At 43.0% G+C, this 21,033-nt stretch overlaps 1 protein-coding gene across 5 annotated transcripts in view; it reads right to left on the bottom strand.

The window, feature by feature from the left end:
• The window catches only part of LOC129826466 (phosphatidylinositol 4-phosphate 5-kinase type-1 beta-like), an 84,105-nt gene that overhangs the window by 25,080 nt on the left and 37,992 nt on the right, over positions 1–21,033 (bottom strand). For 4 of the 5 annotated variants that reach the window (XM_055887227.1, XM_055887226.1, XM_055887225.1 and 1 more), the window contains 4 exons: positions 13,692–13,792; positions 9,194–9,262; positions 8,256–8,386; positions 3,088–3,205 (listed from right to left, as the gene is read on the bottom strand). In XM_055887227.1, coding sequence (XP_055743202.1) covers positions 3,088–3,205; positions 8,256–8,386; positions 9,194–9,262 — 318 coding nt within the window. In that variant the 5' untranslated portion in view covers positions 13,692–13,792. The remainder of the gene's footprint in view (positions 1–3,087; positions 3,206–8,255; positions 8,387–9,193; positions 9,263–13,691; positions 13,793–21,033) is intronic. The other variant, XM_055887229.1, reaches the window with a different exon arrangement.

Raw genomic sequence — 21,033 nt, 5'->3', positions numbered from 1 at the left:
TAATTAAGCTGATTTGTTGCTCCGGTCTCTGAATAAATGCATAATCAACAAAAGGACACACATTAAGACAGTGTTTGTGTCACCCTTCAGTCTCTCTCCCACTTCCAGTCTGCCCCTCTCTGGCTTTCACTCTTTCTCTGCCTGTCGTGTAGCCTTTTGTCTGCTAGCAATGATTACAGATCATAAATGCAGAACGTGGCAGGGCATTCATAAGAGCTGTGGTGAGGCTGGGTGCAACAGCCTTGAAGTAAAAGAATGGTAGAAAATAATTTCAAATGACAAGTAATGTGTGAGTGGAATAATATATACAGTGGGGAGAACAAGTATTTGATACACTGCCGATTTTGCAGGTTTTCCTACTTACAAAGCATGTAGAGGTCTGTCATTTTTATCATAGGTACACGTCAACTGTGAGAGACGGAATCTAAAACAAAAATTCAGAAAATCACATTTTTAAGTAAATAATTTGCATTTTATTGCATGACATAAGTACTTGATACATCAGAAAAGCAGAACTTAATATTTGGTACAGAAACCTTTGTTTGCAATTACAGAGATCATACGTTTCCTGTAGTTCTTGACCAGGTTTGCACACACTGCAGCAGGGATTTTGGCCCACTCCTCCATACAGACCTTCTCCAGATCCTTCAGGTTTCGGGGCTGTCGCTGGGCAATACGGACTTTCAGCTCCCTCCAAAATGTTCTACTGGGTTCAGGTCTGGAGACTGGCTAGGCCACTCCAGGACCTTGAGATGCTTCTTACGGAGCCACTCCTTAGTTGCCCTGGCTGTGTGTTTCGGGTCGTTGTCATGCTGGAAGACCCAGCCACGACCCATCTTCAATGCTCTTACTGAGGGAAGGAGGTTGTTGGCCAAGATCTCGCGATACATGGCCCCATCCATCCTCCCCTCAATACGGTGCAGTCGTCCTGCCCCCTTTGCAGAAAAGCATCCCCAAAGAATGATGTTTCCACCTCCATGCTTCACGGTTGGGATGGTGTTCTTGGGGTTGTACTCATCCTTCTTCCTCCAAACACGGCGATTGGAGTTTAGACCAAAAAGCTCTATTTTTGTCTCATCAGACCACATGACCTTCTCCCATTCCTCCTCTGGATCATCCAGATGGTCATTGGCAAACTTCAGACGGGCTTGGACATGCGCTGGCTTGAGCAGGGGGACCTTGCGTGCGCTGCAGGATTTTAATCCAAGACGGCGTAGTGTGTTACTAATGGTTTTCTTTGAGACTGTGGTCCCAGCTCTCTTCAGGTCATTGACCAGGTCCTGCCGTGTAGTTCTGGGCTGATCCCTCACCTTCCTCATGATCATTGATGCCCCACGAGGTGAGATCTTGCATGGAGCCCCAGACCGAGGGTGATTGACCGTCATCTTGAACTTCTTCCATTTTCGAATAATTGCGCCAACAGTTGTTGCCTTCTCACCAAGCTGCTTGCCTATTGTCCTGTAGCCCATCCCAGCCTTGTGCAGGTCTACAATTTTATCCCTGATGTCCTTACACAGCTCTCTGGTCTTGGCCATTGTGGAGAGGTTGGAGTCTGTTTGATTGAGTGTGTGGACAGGTGTCTTTTATACAGGTAACGAGTTCAAACAGGTACAGGTAATGAGTGAAAAACAGGAGGGCTTCTTAAAGAAAAACTAACAGGTCTCAGAGCCGGAATTCTTACTGGTTGGTAGGTGATCAAATACTTATGTCATGCAATAAAATGCAAATTAATTACTTAAAAATCATACAATGTCATTTTCTGGATTTTTGTTTTAGATTCCGTCTCTCACAGTTGAAGTGTACCTATGATAAAGATTACAGACCTCTACATGCTTTGTAAGTAGGAAAACCTGCAAAATCCGCAGTGTATCAAATACTTGTTCTCCCCACTGTAGATAACAGATCATGCAGTGAATAGCTGGGCCTGCTCCTGCATACAGTGTGATATATGTATATATACTGTATGGTAGTGCTGCATATTGAAACTATGGTGTATTCTCCTCTGCTCTACCTATTCCAGTGATAATGACAGCAGAATATACTAGAGAGTGGTAATGACTTCGACCTGAAGGGCCTCTCTCTGACATGCCTCCTGAGTTGGATCGGTCCGCAAGGGGTTAACTCCTGATACACGCACACCCTCTGGGATATTACAGCCTCATTTCATCTCAATATGCAGGGGATACAATTAAACCCATCATAATGAAAGCATGCTCAATTAGCATGACCATTATCTCACCCCAGCCTAACCCCAATCACCACCACCACAGCTGGACATGTAGAACGGGGTAAAACCACTGCACTCAGAGGGTGGCAGGTATACTAGCGGTTAAGAGCTTGATGTGGAAATTCTTACACAGGGACACTCAAAGTCAATCTTAATTGAATCCTCCTTTATTTGTCAGGGCGCTGGAGAGATTCCAACAAACTTAATGCACCATAGTAAATGTCTGTCAGAAGCTCAACTGCCCCAGCAGTTGTCTTATATACGGCTATACACAGACAAGTTATATTTGTATGATTTAGCATAATTAATTAATCATTACCGTTTTGTTTCATTCATATCACCGACCAATACTGGTTTGTGACAGACCAACACCTCACAAGGCTTCTTCTCTCTAAGCTGAGACCTTGAAACTGAAATATATTTCGTTCTCAAAACAAGGTCTGGGCGTACTGACAAATTACAGCTGCTGATAGTGAGGATTCGTTCAGTCAGCCACTTGCATGAACACAGAAATTGGTTTATAGAACAGCACATGAATAGAACACAGTTATAAGAAAAGCACATGTATAAAATGTCATCACAAGCTCAACAGGTCGCTGGTTCGAATCCCCGAGCCGACTAGGTGAAAAAAATCTGTCGATGTGCCCTTGAGCAAGGCACTTAACTGTAATTGCTCCGGTAAGTCGCTCTGGATAAAAGCATCTGATAAATTACTAAAATGTTTACATGTAAATGTATAAAATACACTTTGGTCACCACTGATCCCAATGGATTTATTGTAGAAAGCTACTGTACATGATAGGTAGGATGAACTCTAACCTATGGGATGTGTCTCGATCAGGTAAAGTGCTTAGACCTACCAGGTAGTCATCTGGTTTGATCCCGAAGAGCTCTCGGAAGTAGCGGAATGCCAGCGGGGCGTAGGTTTTGAAGCGGAAGTCTGGGTAGTGGTGCGCCGGTGTCAGGTTGCTCCCTTCACTGATGGAAACAAGACCAACCGGACAACATAGACACAGAACAGTTAGTTAGAATATCCTCACAAACACAAGCAAGTAAGTTTGGACAAAGCCTTACAAAGAAATCTCAGCTGATCAGTTTACTAATGTAGAAAACTATCACTATTACTGATCTAGACTGACATTTTGCAAACAAATATCACACAGTCTCAGCAAAAGGGGGGGGGGGGGGGGGGGCTATAACTAGAACACAATCTTAATGTCAGAGCATTCAGCCCAGTCAGTTCCATTCAGCGTGGCATGAAGTAACACGACACACCTCTGTGTGTATTGACGTTAATACAGTAACCCATGATGGCAATCCAGATGAACTGGTATTCCAGTGGCACACAGCCCTGTTTAGCGGTCAGAGCCTAGAGAGCGAGAACAGCTCTGATTACCCTAAACAATACTCATACAACACCTTACAACACCACACAACACCAGACCTTATGACACCACAACATAAAACACCTTACAACACTACACAATACCTTACAACACAAAACCCCACCACAACATAAAACACCTTACAACACCATAAAACACCTTACAACACAACACCATACAACACCACACCTTACAACATCACACCATAAAACACCTTACAACACCACACCATCTTACAACACCACACCATAAAACACAATACCACACCATAAAACACAATACCACACCATAAAACATCGTACAACACTATACCTTATAACACAACACCTTACAACACCACACAACAAAACACCTTGCAACACACCACACAATACCACACCATAAAACACAATACCACACCATAAAACACCGTACAACACTATACCTTATAACACAACACCTTACAACACAATACAACACCACACCTTACAACACAATTCAACACACCTTACAACACAATACAACACCACACCTTACAACACAATACAACACCACACCTTACAACACCACACCTTACAACACAATACAACACCACACCTTACAACACAATACCTTACAACACAATACAACACACCTTACAACACAATACAACACCACACAAGAGACTAGCACTATGATGATATGAGCTGTGTCCAATGAAAGAGAGAGAGACTACATAAGACACAGTTCTGTTTTCCTTTCTTCCTCTCTCTACTATATGAGATACTGGCATGGCTCACATAAAGACTGACCCAGTTTAACATGAGCCTGTAGCTGTGCCAGGTGGAACAGAACACAGGGGGTCTGCTGGGTGATTAGCTTAGCTCCAGATGCTCCTAGAAATCTTTTAGAGAATAACAACTCCCCAAATGTACACTGCACCCTAAATCCATTAACAGTGGGTTAACAAGGCTGTGTTTTCCAGGGCATCTCAACGCCAAGCTGCTTTTGAAACCATGTTTTTGGACTCGGACTTGGCTAAGATGTTGAGCCGTACCTCAGTGCTATCACTCAGCAACAGGATAAGCTACAACCTGGCTCTGCTGTGTAACACAATAGTGGTGATTATCAGCGTACCCCTGAATGAAATCACACTGCTCATGTAGTGTGTGTGGGCAGCAAGGAGAATGACCTCCAGCTGCACAGAGCAATGTGCTGCCTGCTGTGAGTGCAAGGCCTCATATTAGAACCATTTAGACTAAGGAGAACTGCACACAGCTATGACAGTGTCTTTCATAGCGTACTTTTAGAGAAAATACGACTAGACAAGTTACACCAGATAAACAATGTGAGAGTCAGAAAATGTCTGAGAAATACAAGCATCCAAAGCCTGTATTTGCAGGCATCCAAAGCCATCCTGGGGCACCCAAGTGGCGCAGCGGTCTAAGGCACTGCCTCTCAGGGCATCTCAGGGCGTCACTACAGACCCTGGTTCGATTCCAGGCTGTATCACAACCGGCCGTGATTGGGACTCCCATAGGGCGGCGCATTATTGGCCCAGCATCGTCTGGGTTAGGGTTTGGACGGGGTAGGCCATCATTTTAAATAATAATTTGTTCGTAACTGACTTGCCTAGTTAAATAAAAATAAAATAAAACAAGTAGAGTGAAGGGAACCCCTGGAGATGAGGGAAGTGGAGGAGGACCACCTCTTAGCGCTCTCTGTCGCTCACTCAGTCCTGTGTCTCTCAGTGGAGAGAGAGCGATAGAGGGGGAGGTAAAGAGAGAAAGAGATTGAGTCAATAACTACGGCTGTTACTGTATGTGTGTAGTCACGTTGCCTGTAGTCACATCATGGCTTAACCTTCCTCCACTGGTTTTGTTCTGTTTGTTTTTCCTCCCTGGAGAGTCTGTTGTCTCTTCTAGTGGGGGTTAAAACATATGGTCTCTCCGGTGTTGTTATTGTCACCTGCCCTCTCAGTCAAAAGATGCCCATGAAGAGAAAATTACAACATATTACACGCTCTCTGTATGTTTGGCAAAACTCATTAATTTCAACATTCTGGGGTAGCTATTGCACCTGGGTCCAGTAGAGTCATTTACGTTACCCTGCAGTACATACACTGAGTATACAAAACATTAAGGACACCTGCTCTTTCCATAACATAGACTGACCAGGTGAATTCAGGTGAAAGCTATGATCCCTTATTGATGTCACTTTTTAAATCCACTTCAATCAGTGTAGATGAAGGGGATGAGACAGATTGAAGGACTTTTAAGCCTTGAGACAGATTGTGTAGATGGGTGCCATTCAGAGGGTGAATGGGCAAGACAAAATATTTAAGTTTCTTTGAACAGGGTATAGTAGTAGGTGCCAGGTGCAGAAGATTGTCAAGAACTGCAACGCTGCTGGGTTTTTCACACTGAACAGTTTCCTGTATGTATCAAGAATGGTCCACCACCCAAAGGACATCCAGGCAACTTGACACAACTGTGTGAAGCATTGGAGTCAACATGGGGTGCAACTCAATTTTAGGAAAGTGTTCCTAATATTTGGTGTACTCAGTGTATATTGAAATTAGCATAATGATGGTGAAACTCAGTCTGTGAGTATTAACTGACAGCATGTTTGAATATAGTTTCTACTGAAGGACAACATTTGCATGTCCTGATGTGCCATTTGGAAAGTGACACACAGAAAGCATTTCCTAGTCCACGTCTCCACAGGGCTTGGAAGGGAAAGAGGCTGGCCAATCAAGAGGTTGAAATTCTTTGTTGATTTACTGTTTTTCATTCGGGGAGAGGTTTGTAGAATTTTTTGATCATTTTGTTCAGGAACAGATTCTCTAGATCAGGAGTGTCAAACATATGGCCCGCGGGCCGGATCAGGTCCAATCCGGCACACGGGTGGATTGAGTAAAAATACATAATAAAAATAATATTTTGGGGGGAGGGGTAAACAAAATCTGTATACTTTAAAATGATTAAAAACTAATCGAAACTGTGTAAACATTTTTATGGACTTACATTCATACAGCATCTTGACTGTATCCAGCTCGCTAAGAATCACCGAAATGAAAGCTAGACAGTCCGGGAGCATCTAAAATTCCAAAAACGATGGATAGAGGACTATTTCCATACACATTTTGACATAGATTAAATAATGACACATTTTCAGTGTGGCACTCCGGACCTCGTGGAAGACCAAATGTGGCCCCCGGGCAAAATGAGTTTTGACACCCCTGCTCTAGATCTTGAGCAAAATGTGTGAGACATAAACGAGAAGCTTATTCAAACAGTGCATGACCAAGTGACGTGGTCTGATGGCACTAATGATATCATCTCTTACACGCTGTGTGTGTGCGTTTGTGCACGTTTGTGTGCTTGCGTGTGTTTGTATGCATGTGTGTGTGTGTGTGTACGTGTTCATTCCTAGGTGTGTGCTGGGTTAGATAAGGTGTTTCTTTAAGCTGATGATGTAATTATTAAGATAGAGGATTGTATGGCCCAAGCACGGCACGTAGTACGTTTTGCACTCTAGCATTAAGAGACACAGTAAGCAGATTCCCACGGTATTGGGTATTCAACCCACTAGAGAGACTGGGTTTGCACACCATGACTTCAACTAGCTGATTCATTCTCATGTTAAATGATAGATGCCTTTTTCTATTATTTGGGATATGAACCCTGGGAATCCATCTCTCTCCGTGCATCAACACTGCTTAAGGAGAACGCCTCCTACCTCTTGTCTCATGAAGTGATCCAGACATGAAGCTATCCTATTTCAGCTAGCAGACAGATTGAGCTCAACCTATGTTCCTCTTTTCATTCACAGGCTCACTGCAGAAAGGCAATGAGTCACTTCACAGCAGCACCCACATATATGTTGTAGTGTTTCTAATGGACCTATTATTATGGTTTATCTACTGAGGATGTAAAGCATGCTTTTGTGTGAAAGCATACGGAAATACAATATATGTGACTCGTTTCTGGAAACTAGGATTGTGTCACGTGTCACTACTTCACAAGTTTTTTTGGCAGAAATTCCTTCTGGAACATGTCAACTTTCATGTGCCTTAATAACAAACTTGTATGCCATCTGTAAATATGAATACAACCTTTTAATTACGAGCCTAGTTGGTTTAGCCATGGAAAGACAGGAACCTTCCAGCTAGCCATGATTGGCTGAGATAATGGATGGGCTGGACATGCCGAGAGAGTTCGGATTGGTCTGCCATGTAGCATGCTTCTGTCTATAACAAGAGCTGCTCAGTGTGTGTAGATAATCCTTTCTACCGCAGCTTTTTGGAAAGATATCATGAAGAACTGCAAAAGTGTTGCTAATGCTCTCCACTTTCTGGAGGACCGAATTTTGAAACCAGTCGAATGACCGGTGGAAGCAGAGTATGATAGCTAAGGAGATGGATCAAATTCCTACGTTTGATTCCATATATGCGGAGGGGGCCGAAAAGAGAACACACAGAAGGCTGTTGTATAGAAAACCTGCCTCTGGATTACATCTTCAAACAAGGTGGAAATTATTTCAGAAGCCTTTTTAAACCTCAAATACACTTCTAGTTTTATATTTCCTGCATTGCAGTGAAGTTCTCCTGCAACAAGGTGATCAAATTAAGATCCTACATCTGTAGCATCACTATAGTCATCAGTAATGTCCCTGCTCCTCACCTGGGCAGGAAGACACTCTCCACAACGTAGAAATCCTGCATGAGAACATCTCTGTCAGGTTTGGAGGTCAAGTTTCCCACTGTGTAGCCGATGCCCAACTGGATGGCCCCCTTCAGGGCCGACGACGTGGTCTGAAGGTGAGGGACAACCAAACACACCAATCAACACATCAATCAACCAATCAACAAATCAATCAAGCAATCAACCAATACATTTATCAATTACATGTTTATTTGTATGGTGCTTTTTACAAAGATTTTTTCACAGTGCTAAAAAGGAAAGTAAACTAGGCATAAACTCCAAAGGGCAAGAAGGTAGCAAATTCCCTAGAACAGAATGGTACTAAAATCTAAGAGATACTGTACTGAGAACTCTTTTAGAGGCATGTCTTGTAAAGGAGGCAAATGTAAGATGGGTGTTCGGAAACATAAAATACAGTCAGAAAACAATGTCAGATTCTCTGAAACAAGCACGTTACAGTAATGACATTGAAAGCCAGCTGATGCCAAGATGGCTGGTTATTTTTTACAAATTACACTGTTACATAGCGTCAATAGTTCTGAAAATATCAAATAAATAACCTAGATGTTTCAAATAGCCTGCACTTTTTGCAATAAGCCCTGTTACATTGTGTGTGCCCAAATCCCATCACCACCAGTGATGTCTAATCCAAATGAAAATACAGTAAAGCAGCAAATGGACTGTGAGCTTCCCAGGCATGCTACTTCTGAAAGGTCAGGACATCATGTACCAACTGTGTAGAAGCAGGACATTACAGGGAAATCAAAAGTGAAAGCTTCTTGGACTTCATCCTAGCGATGAATGGGAATTCATTCCAACAACACTCACTGTGAAACCTCCCTTCATGGTTCTCATAAAAGGCCAATCAAATCCTGCCAGAGAGAGCAGTGAGGAAGTGTGGGGGGATGAAACTTTACCTTCTTGTATGTTTTCTCTCCGCTTGTGTTCCGATACCCTCCCACTCCATTTTCTGTGGTCGTTGACATCTGATGAGAGGAGAGCAGAAGATGAAGGAACTCACTGGTCACAAGATTAGTATGAAATAAACAGTCTTTTCAGGTGCTAAGTCAGTGGTACAGGAATACAGTCAATTCACCCTGACTGAGTGGGAATACATTCATCTTGGATTATTGAATAATGTCAACTCAAGACACAGCTCACAAAGACAGTTTTTTCCACAACCGTTTTTTCTCAGTCCAGACTAGACGAACACAGAGGCCTTCAAGTTTTACCATGTAGATTGATGAGGTACGCGTTTTTAATCTAAAGAGAAATTGGAGTGCTCAGCTCCTACGTTTGTAGTGACAAAATGTCATCGGGTGCCGGGTTCAAAAAGCATATAGTGAAGAGTTGAGCTATTGTTTATTAGGCTTGAGCGGTATACCGTATATACCGGGGTATTTGCAAATAGCCACGGGATGGCTTTTCAATACCGTTGAAACTATTTCTTTCAAGTTTTTCAATAAATAAATATATTATATATGTAGCTACTTTTTAAGTAAATACAGTTGGAAGTTTACATACACCTTAGCCAAATACATTTAAACTTAGTTTTTCACAATTCCTGACATTTAATCCGAGTAAAATTCCCTGTCTTAGGTCAGTTAGGATCACCACTTGATTTTAAGAATGTGAAATGTCAGAATAATAGTAGAGAGAATTATTTATTTCATTCATCACATTCCCAGTGGGTCAGAAGTTTACATACACTCAATTAGTATTTGGTAGCATTGCCTTTACATTGTTTAACTTGGGTCAAACATTTAGGGTAGCCTTCCACAAGCTTCCCACAATAAGTTGGGTGAATTTTGGCCCATTCCTACTGACAGAGTTGGTGTAACTGAGTCAGTTTTGTAGGCCTCCTTGCCCGCACACGCTTTTTCAGTTCTGCCTTACACATTTTCTATAGGACTGAGTTCAGGGCTTTGTGATGGCCACTCCAATACCTTGACTTTGTTGTCCTTAAGCCATTTTGCTACAACTTTGGAAGTATGCTTGGGGTCATCGTCCATTTGGAAGACCCATTTGCGACCTACTTCCTTACTGATGTCTTGAGATGTTGCTTCAATATATCAAAATACATTTTCCTACCTCATGATGCCATCTATTTTGTGAAGTGCACCAGTACCTCCTGCAGCAAAGCACCCCCACAACATGATGCTGCCACCCCCGTGCTTCACGGTTGAGATGGTGTTCTTCGGCTTGCAAGCCTCCCCCTTTTCCTCCAAACATAACGATGGTTATTATGGCCAAACAGTTCTATTTTTGTTTCATCAGACCAGAGGACATTTCTCCAAAAAGTACAATCTTTGTCCCCATGCGCAGTTGCAAACTGTAGTCTTGCTTTTTTATGGCGGTTTTGGAGCAATGGCTTCTTCCTTGCTAAGTGGCCTTTCACGTTATGTCGATATAGGAATCGTTTTACTGTGGATATAGATACTTTGTACCTGCTTCCTCCAGCATCTTCACAAGGTCGTTTGCTGTTGTTCTGGGATTGATTTGCACTTTTCGCACCAAAGTATGTTCATCTCCAGGAGACAGAACGCTTCTCCTTCCTGAGCGGTACGACGGCTGCATGGTTCCATGGTGTTTATACTTGCGTACTATTGTTTGTACAGATGATCGTGGTACCTTCATGCATTTGGAAATTGCTCCCAAGGATGAACCAGACTTGTGGAGGTCTACAATTCTTTTCTGAGGTCTTGGCTGATTTATTTTTATTTTCTCATGATGTCAAACAAAGATGTGCCGAGTTTGAAGGTAGGCCTTGAAATACATTCACAGGTACACCTCCAATTGACTCAAATGATGTCAATTAGCCTATCAGAAGCTTCTAAAGCCATGACATCATTTTCTGGAATTTTCCAAGCTGTTTAAAGGCACAGTCAACTTAGTGTATGTAAACTTCTGACCCACTGGAATTGTGATACAGTGAATTATAAGTGAAATAATCTGTTTGTAAACAATTGTTGGAAAAATTACTTGTGTCATGCACAAAGTAGATGTCCTAACCGACTTGCCAAAACTATAGTTTGTTAACAAGAAATTTGTGGAGTGGTTGAAAAACAAGTTTTAATGACTCCAACCTAAGCGTATGTAAACTTCCGACTTCAACTGTACCTGCAGTCAACTTGTGCAATACATAATATGAAGCAGATCACGTTCTTCATTTCACCCGTCACATCATTTTACATTATGAAGCGTACTGTAGTTCCCCAGAACAGTCACGTGTTTGTAAATGACATAACTGGAGAAAGAGGGAGCAGGTGATTACAGCTGTGTATTGACAGGGGTCGTGTTTTATATTGAAAGTCAAGTATTTTTTTGCTTAAATACAGTGATCAGGGACATGCAACTATAGTTTTTCTTCACATAAAATATGTTAGTGCAACACATTCGGCAGAAAAGAACTTCATTGTTATCAGATGACAACATAAGTCAAACGCTATTTGGCTGGCAGCCACACAAGAAAATGAGTTTACGATTAAAAAGCACGGTCTTTTTTCCAAAAACGATCCATGGCCATCATAATTCCAATGTTTATCATAAAAAGAATGTAGCTAGCTTCATTTTCTAATGTTTTGTGTAAAGGTAATCTTGCAATTTACTGGCCACACTGAGAAAGTACCAGAAAAAGGAGCTACACAGTCAGAACTGTGTCTGCTAATACATGATAGAATGTCCAATCCTGAATTCTCATCTGAGTGGAGAAGTGCAACTGAAGCACAAAATTAGTTTGATGCTGAGCAGAAATGACAATAATAAGCATTTTAGATCTGAGTTTACAAAACGCAGCAAGGTTTTATTATGCATTTAATCTTTTTTTCCTGCATGAATTCTGCGTTAACGTGACCTCTAAGTTTAACTTGCTAGTTATCTAAGTAAATGGCTAAATTAATAAGGTGACGGATCATCATATTGTGTTAGCTTTATACTGCTTTTGAGAAGTCAAAGCCATTTGGATGAGTTACACTACATCCTCGTCGAACATCTCATTCCACTCATTCCAAAATCATGGACATTAATATGAAGTTGGTCCCCCCTTTGCTGCTATAACAGCCTCCACTCTTTTGGGAAGGCTTTCCACTAGTTTTTTGAACATTGCTGCAGGGACTTGCTTCCATTCAGCCACAAGAGCATTAGTGAGGTTGGGCACGGATGTTGGGCGATTAGGCCTGACTCACAGTCGGCGTTCCAATTCATCCCAAAGGTGTACGGTGGGGTTGAGGTCAGGGCTCTGTGCAGGCCAGTCAGGTATGGGGTAAGTTGAGTCGTGGGACAGGGTAAGTTAAGCCGCCTACAAACAAAATTCTGTACTGAATTAAATATTTCCACTACCTTTTTAAAACCATGTCTATCTTTATTTCCCAAACACAATTCCGTTTTTTGTCTTTTAATCATTTTAATCATATTTTAACACAGGCTTAACACCTAACAAACACTTTGTACTTTTTTAACATAGGCCATGCCCGGTTGATACTTCATATCCCAGTGATAACGCTTTGCATTATGCCTGGGAAGAAAACACTTCAATTTGCTCAACTTACCCAAACATTTTTATTTTATTATTATTATTTTTTATTTTCTCCCCTTTTCTCCCCAATTTTTCGTGGTATCCAATCGCTAATAATTACTATCTTGTCTCATCGCTACAACTCCCGTACGGGCTCGGGAGAGACGAAGGTCAAAAGCCATGCGTCCTCCGAAGCACAACCCAACCAAGCCGCACTGCTTCTTAACACAGCGCGCATCCAACCCGGAAGCCAGCCGCACCAATGTGTCGGAGGAAACACCGTGCACCCGCCCCCCTCGGTTAGCGCGCACTGCGCCCGGCCCGCCACAGGAGTCGCTGGAGCGCGATGAGACAAGGATATCCCTACCGGCCAAACCCTCCCTAACCCGGACGACGCTAAGCCAATTGTGCGTCGCCTCACGGACCTACCGGTCGCGGCCGGCTGCGACAGAGCCTGGGCGCGAACCCAGAGACTCTGGTGGCGCAGCTAGCACTGCGATGCAGTGCTGTAGACCACTGCGCCACCCGGGAGGCCCTTACCCAAACATTTTGACTGTATTAGCCCACACCGCTACAGGGGTGCACTTTCATGCTAGGTTTAGGACCTCATATCGAAGTTTATAGTGACCCCAACTGATGTATAGAACAATCTTAGATACGAGCATCATAAAACCTCTAACACAATAAAGGAATTTGACTTGGTGAAAATCTGTTTTTTTGGACCTACAGTATACTAGACATTCAGTCATGCTGAATTGCTCCTTAAAGCTTAACTCTTAAGAGGTTAACTTAATATGAAGATGTAAAGCTAACACAGAGTATCTACAGTATCTGGACGTGATGTTGATCAATAGGACCCTGCAGATAAGAGTGTCAGTGTGAAGTAGGTATAATGAGCCCACCTTGCTTAGTGAAAAGCTCTGCCAGTGGAATAATGATCACGACCACATCTCTTAGTCATCAGGCCCTGAGTCATGGAGGTATTTCAATCCACAGAGACCCTCTGGAAGAGGAAAGAGGACATAGAGAAAATTATCCATTACATTACTATCATTACAGAGTAAAAGAACAGTAGAAGAATGCCCTCCGCTTCAATATTAAGCTGCTCCTCTTTCATCTTTGAATAGAAACTTGGAAAAATGTCCACCAGCAAATATTTTTTCATTAACAGGGACATTCTGGCAGATATGCCTGTTTTCTTATTGGAATTATTTTTCAAGTGGCCTCTGAAAACATTAATTTCATTTTTTTTTTTTTTACATTTCCACCAGTTATCAAATGGATTTAATCTAGTTCAAAAAACGAAATGATGAACAATTCTGCAGAAAATGATCTATTCTTTGAGACGGCTAGACTAGGTCTCTCAGTGTATTTATTAGTGAGTTTGCATGGTGTGTGTATTTGTGTGTTTCCTCCCCAGCCCTACTGGCTCCCTGCTGTTGTTCAGGAGCAGAGAAACAATGGTCTCCCTGCTGTCAGTCACTCCACAAATCACCCTCCACACACAGCCATAACAAGATATGATGCTGCAGTCATAACATCAGTCAAACCTCCATAACATCACTCACACCTCCCCTCTTGTCCCACAAAGAGGAGCTCTGCTGTGGGGGTAGAGAACGGGTGTGAGCAGCCATGCCTGCTGCACTAACTGTGCTGGATAAATGACTCCTCGTAAAGCACAGAGACAGACTGCAGACCCTCAGAGTGTACTGTATGAGAACTAATGGCGCCCCAGGCAGGGCCAACACACAGTCAGACCTGCAGCACAAAGAAGCTCTTATTCACCATTCAGCCACACCATCAGAGTGTGTGTGTGTCCCTAATGTGAACATGTCAGCAAGTGTAACGTGAGTCTTGTTGTTTAAAACCTCTTAAGGACCCACTCTTTTTTTCCAAATTTCTACATAAAATGACATACCCAAATCTAACTGCCTGTAGCTCAGCACCTGAAACAAGGATATGCATATTCTTGATACCATTTGAAAGGAATGTAGGAAAATAACACATTAGATCTGGAAAAAAATTATACAAAGAAAAAAACCATGTGGTTTTTTTGTACCATCATCTTTGAAATGCAAGAGAAAGGCCATAATATACACTGCTCAAAAAAATAAAGGGAACACTTAAACAACACAATGTAACTCCAAGTCAATCACACTTCTGTGAAATCAAACTGTCCACTTAGGAAGCAACACTGATTGACAATAAATTTCACATGCTGTTGTGCAAATAGAATAGACAAAAGGTGGAAATTATAGGCAATTAGCAAGACACCCCCAATAAAGGAGTGATTCTGCAGGTGGTGACCACAGACCACTTCTCAGTTCCTATGCTTCCTGGCTGATGTTTTGGTCACTTTTGAATGCTGGCGGTGCTCTCACTCTAGTGGTAGCATGAGATGGAGTCTACAACCCACACAAGTGGCTCAGGTAGTGCAGCTCATCCAGGATGGCACATCAATGCGAGCTGTGGCAAGAAGGTTTGCTGTGTCTGTCAGCGTAGTGTTCAGAGCATGGAGGCGCTACCAGGAGACAGGCCAGTACATCAGGAGACGTGGAGGAGGCCGTAGGAGGGCAACAACCCAGCAGCAGGACCGCTACCTCCGCCTTTGTGCAAGGAGGAGCACTACCAGAGCCCTGCAAAATGACCTCCAGCAGGCCACAAATGTGCATGTGTCTGCTCAAACGGTCAGAAACAGACTCCATGAGGGTGGTATGAGGGCCCGACGTCCACAGGTGGGGGTTGTGCTTACAGCCCAACACCGTGCAGGACGTTTGGCATTTGCCAGAGAACACCAATATTGGCAAATTCGCCTTTGGCGCCCTGTGCTCTTCACAGATGAGAGCAGGTTCACACTGAGCACATGTGACAGACGTGACAGAGTCTGGAGACGCCGTGGAGAACGTTCTGCTGCCTGCACCATCCTCCAGCATGACTGGTTTGGCGGTGGGTCAGTCATGGTGTGGGGTGGCATTTCTTTGTGGGGCCGCACAGGCCTCCATGTGCTCGCCAGAGGTAGCCTGACTGCCATTAGGTACCGAGATGAGATCCTCAGAGCCCTTGTGAGACCATATGCTGACACATGCACATTTGTGGCCTGCTGGAGGTCATTTTGCAGGGCTCTGGTAGTGCTCCTCCTTGCACAAAGGCGGAGGTAGCGGTCCTGCTGCTGGGTTGTTGCCCTCCTACGGCCTCCTCCACGTCTCCTGATGTACTGGCCTGTCTCCTGGTAGCGCCTCCATGCTCTGAACACTACGCTGACAGACAGAGCAAACCTTGCCACAGCTCGCATTGATGTGCCATCCTGGATGAGCTGCACTACCTGAGCCACTTGTGTGGGTTGTAGACTCCATCTCATGCTACCACTAGAGTGAGAGCACCGCCAGCATTCAAAAGTGACCAAAACATCAGCCAGGAAGCATAGGGACTGAGAAGTGGTCTGTGGTCACCACCTGCAGAATCACTCCTTTATTGGGGGTGTCTTGCTAATTGCCTATAATTTCCGCCTTTTGTCTATTCCATTTGCACAACAGCATGTGAAATTTATTGTCAATCAGTGTTGCTTCCTAAGTGGACAGTTTGATTTCACAGAAGTGTGATTGACTTGGAGTTACATTGTGTTGTTTAAGTGTTCCCTTTATTTTTTTGAGCAGTGTATTATTCCAGCCCAGGCACACTTGCAATTTTGGCCACTAGATGGCAGCAGTGTATGTGCAAACTTTTAGACTGATCCAATGAACCATTGCATTTCTGTTCAAAATGTTGTTCCATACTCTTCCGGAACAGAAACTTTATTTTAAAAGCATGGGACCCGGTTAATACGTTTATTTTAAGTTAGAGACATTTTTTCGAGTCCCACACAAAAATGCAACAAAGCACCTATGCAAAGCCCTGACTCTGTCACTCAGAAATGTATTCCAGTGGCTGCCTGCGTCCCAGATGAAAATCTTTGCCGGTGTGTGTTTAGAATACCTGCCCCTCTCCCTCCAAAGCATAGGCTACTGTACTGACGTTGCGAGCTTGCTAGCCAAAAGAACATTCAAAGTTCAAATCATAGAATCCGCTCCCCCTAGGTATAATTCTGTGGACCTAATTCAGATAATGCATGTCATAACAAGATGTCCAGCACTTTAAGCCTCCTCCTCAACCCTCTCTCGCTCTCTCCCCCACCCGCAAAATTTCCGTCGTATTGCATCATAGGCTACACTTGTCTGTCCATCACGCATGTAAACAACTACCTTACCTGCTCTATCCGCACTGATTGCTGAAGTAATTTAATGAGCTAAATGTAAAAAATGGTTGATTTCACAAGTTAAAAAAGAACAGAAAGGTACAATATAAACCAGTACTTTTTTAGGGTTCGAACCGGTTCAGAACTTTATTTTGCTGGTCAGAACAGTGGAACGGAAAAAGAAATGGTGGTTCTGTTCAGAACGAAAGATAATTTCAATTCCAATCCCTGCTAGTAGATATCTGTGAGGAAGTGTATCAGCCTTAAAACAACTATGGGAAAGATATAGTAGGGATGGGATTTTGAAAGAAAGTGTGTTCGAGTACTCTCATGAAAATAATGTTGAGTATTCACAAGTTAGTGTGAAACGGGGCTAAAGGCAAGAAAGTATGAGGTATGCTATTGGTTTTTCCAATTACTGGTTGTTCTGATATACAACTGAAAACAAAATTTAACATATTTTTGCTGCACTTGACATAATCCCAATGTAACGGATGTGAAATGGCTAGCTAGTTAGCGGGTGCGCGCTAGTAGCATTTCAATCAGTTACGTCACTTGCTCTGAGACATTAAGTAGGGTTGCCCCTTGCTCTGCAAGGGCCGCGGCCTTTGTGGAGCGATGGGTAACGATGCTTTGTGGGCGACAGTTGTTGATGTGTGCAGAGGGTCCCTGGTTCGCGCCCGGGTCGGGGCGAGGGGACGCCGTAAAGTTATACTGTTACTTCAATCTTTTTATTGTTGGTGTGTTTGACATTTTTTCAGAGCATATACATTTTACCTGCTAAATAGTCTTTCAATTCTATGTGTCACGTCATCTCGTTATATGCCAATGATATCTTACTTTATCTAGACAATGTATCTCAATCCCTCCCATGCTCCAATATTTCACAATAATGCCTTGCGATAGGCCTCCCGAGTGGCGCAGTGGTCTAAGGCACTGAGCTAGCCAATAAAAAAAATATGATCCACAGATCTAAGTGAATCTGAACAACGCTTTAACTGGAACAGAATATGGAAAAATATGACATTGGCCTCCCGTAATCCGAACCATCAATTTATACATTTTACATTTGTTCTCAGACTGTATTTAACACTAAAGAAACTTTTCATAATACAATTGGCCCCAACTCACAACTGTTCCTTCATATGATGTGGGAGTGCCCTGCAGTTAAATACTTTTGGGACATGACTATGTTACTGAACGATGATAGCTCCTTGAATCTCTCAATACATCAGAGATTTCGCTAGAGACACACTTATTTTTTTCCCTCCATACTACATTTATTGTTACTTTCTGGCTCTGTGGTATGATCATGGTGATCAATGCTTTGTACTTGTGTACTTTTTAAAGTGGGTCGATGTGAGATTACATCAATGTGTGTATGGTGCCTGTAACCCCCCCCCCCCCAACAAGAAATGTACAATATTAATAAAGATTTGGTGACAATCTTTTTTTTTTTTTGCATTTGTGGATTTCAAGATTATTAAGATTAAGATTCTTATTATTAGTAATCGAATACAAACCTTTAAACGCGTACTCATGCCCGTCCCTAATAAATACTGTATTCTCATTGACTGTGGAATAATCTGTTGTTTTATGATGAGCACAACATTCAGTCTGGTTTAACCAGGCTAGACTTATCCATGCATACATAAAGTCATGGCCAAAAGTTTTGAGAATGACACAAATATTAATTTTCACAAAGTCTGCTCCCTCAGTGTCTTCAGATATTTTTGTCAGATGTTACTATGGAATTGTCACGTTCCTGACCTGTTTTCTGCTGTTTTTGTATGTGTTTAGTTGGTCAGGGCGTGAGTTGGGGTGGGTAGTCTATGTTATGTGTTTCTATGTTGGATTAATGTGTTGCCTGATATGGTTCTCAATTAGAGGCAGGTGTTTGACGTTTCCTCTGATTGAGAACCATATTAAGGTAGGCTGTTCTCACTGTTTGTTTGTGGGTGATTGTTGCTGTGTCTGTTTGTGCACCACACGGTACTGTTTCGTTTTGTTTAGTCTGTTCATGCGTTCTTCGTTTTATGTTAGTTCGCATGTTCAGGTCTGTTGACGTCGTTTGTTGTTTTGTATTTTCGTATTCGTTATTATAATTAAATTCATTATGTCTACATACCTCGCTGCGTGTTGGTCCGATCCATGCTCCTCCTCGTCTGAGGAGGAGAACGACTTCGACAGCCGTTACAGGAATACTGAAGTATAATTACAAGCTTTTCATAAGTGTCAAAGGCTTTTATTGACATTTATATAAAGTTGATGCAGAGAGTCAATATTTGCAGTGTTGACCCTTCTTTTTCAAGACCTCTGCAATCCACCCTGGCATGCTGTCAATTAACTTCTGGGCCACATCCTGACTGATGGCAGCCCATTCTTGCATAATCAATGCTTGGAGTTTGTCATAATTTGTGGGGTTTTGTTTGTCCACCCGCCTCTTGAGGATTGACCACATGTTCTCAATGGGATTAAGGTCTGGGGAGTTTCCTGGCCATTGTCACGATCGTGTGGAGGAGAGACGGACCAAAACGCAGCATGTGGAAAATAAGCCATCTTCTTTTATTATTGAAGAAGGCCAAACGAAACAAAACACTTTCAAACTAACAAAACAACAAACGACCGTGAAGCTACAAAACGTAGCGCACATACACAGGCTACAAACGTTCACCATAGACAATTCCCCACAACAAACTAAAGCCTATGGCTACCTTAAATATGGCTCCCAATCAGAGACAACAGAAACCAGCTGTCTCTAATTGGGAACCCATTCAGGCAACCATAGACTTTCCTAGACAACTATACACAACATAGACACAGCTAGACAACTATACTAAACATAAACCCAACTACTCTAAATAAACCCCCTAAACCTTACAATCACCCTGGACACTACAAAACCCACATAAATTACCCATGTCACACCCTGACCTAACTAAAATAATAAAGAAAACAAAGAATAATAAGGCTAGGGCGTGACAGCCATGGACCCAAAATATCAATGTTTTGCTCCCCGAGCCACTTAGTTATCCCTTTTGCCTTATGGCAAGGCGCTCCATCATGCTGGAAAAGGCATTGTTCGTCACCAAACTGTTCCTGGATGATTGGGAGAAGTTTCTCTCGGAGGATGTGTTGGTACCATTCTTTATTCATGGCTGTGTTCTTAGGCCAAATTGTGAGTGAGCCCACTCCCTTGGCTGAGAAGCAACCCCACACATGAATGGTCTCAGGATGCTTTACTGTTGGCATGACACAGGACTGATGGTAGCGCTCACCTTGTCTTCTCTGGACAAGCTTTTTTCCGGTTGTCCCAAACAATCGGAAAGGGGATTCAGAGAAAAGGACTTCAACCCAGTCCTCAGCAGTCCAATCCCAGTACCTTTTGCAGAATATCAGTCTGTCCCTGATGTTTTTCCTGGAGAGAAGTGGCATCTTTGCTGCCCTCTGACACCAGGCAATCCTCCAAAAGTCTTCGCCTCACTGTGCGTGCAGATGCACTCACATCTGCCTGCTGCCATTCATGAGCAAGCTCTGTACTGGTGGTGCCCCGATCCCGCAGCTGAATCAACTTTAGGAAATGGTCCTGGCGCTTGCTGGACTTTCTTGGGCACTCTGAAGCCTTCTTCACAACACTTGAACCGCTCTCCTTGAAGTTCTTGATGATCCGATAAATGGTTGATTTAGGTGCAATCTTACTGGCAGCAATATCCTTGCCTGTGAAGCCCTTTTTTTGCAAAGCAATGATGACGGCACGTGTTTCCTTGCAGGTAACCATGGTTGACAGAGGAAGAACAATGATTCCAAGCACCACCCTCCTTTTGAAGCTTCCAGTCTGTTATTCGAACTCAATCAGCATGACAGAGTGATCTCCAGCCTTGTCCTCGTCAACACTCACACCTGTGTTAATGGAAGAATCACTGACATGATGTCAGCTGGTCCTTTTGTGGCAGGGCTGAAATGCAGTGGAAATGTTTTTGGGGGATTCAGTTCATTTCCATGGCATAGAGGGA

This window comes from Salvelinus fontinalis, chromosome 28, assembly GCF_029448725.1.
Source record: "Salvelinus fontinalis isolate EN_2023a chromosome 28, ASM2944872v1, whole genome shotgun sequence".
In the NCBI taxonomy this organism is placed as follows: domain Eukaryota; kingdom Metazoa; phylum Chordata; class Actinopteri; order Salmoniformes; family Salmonidae; genus Salvelinus; species Salvelinus fontinalis.
This window is presented reverse-complemented; position numbering and strand designations above follow the sequence as displayed.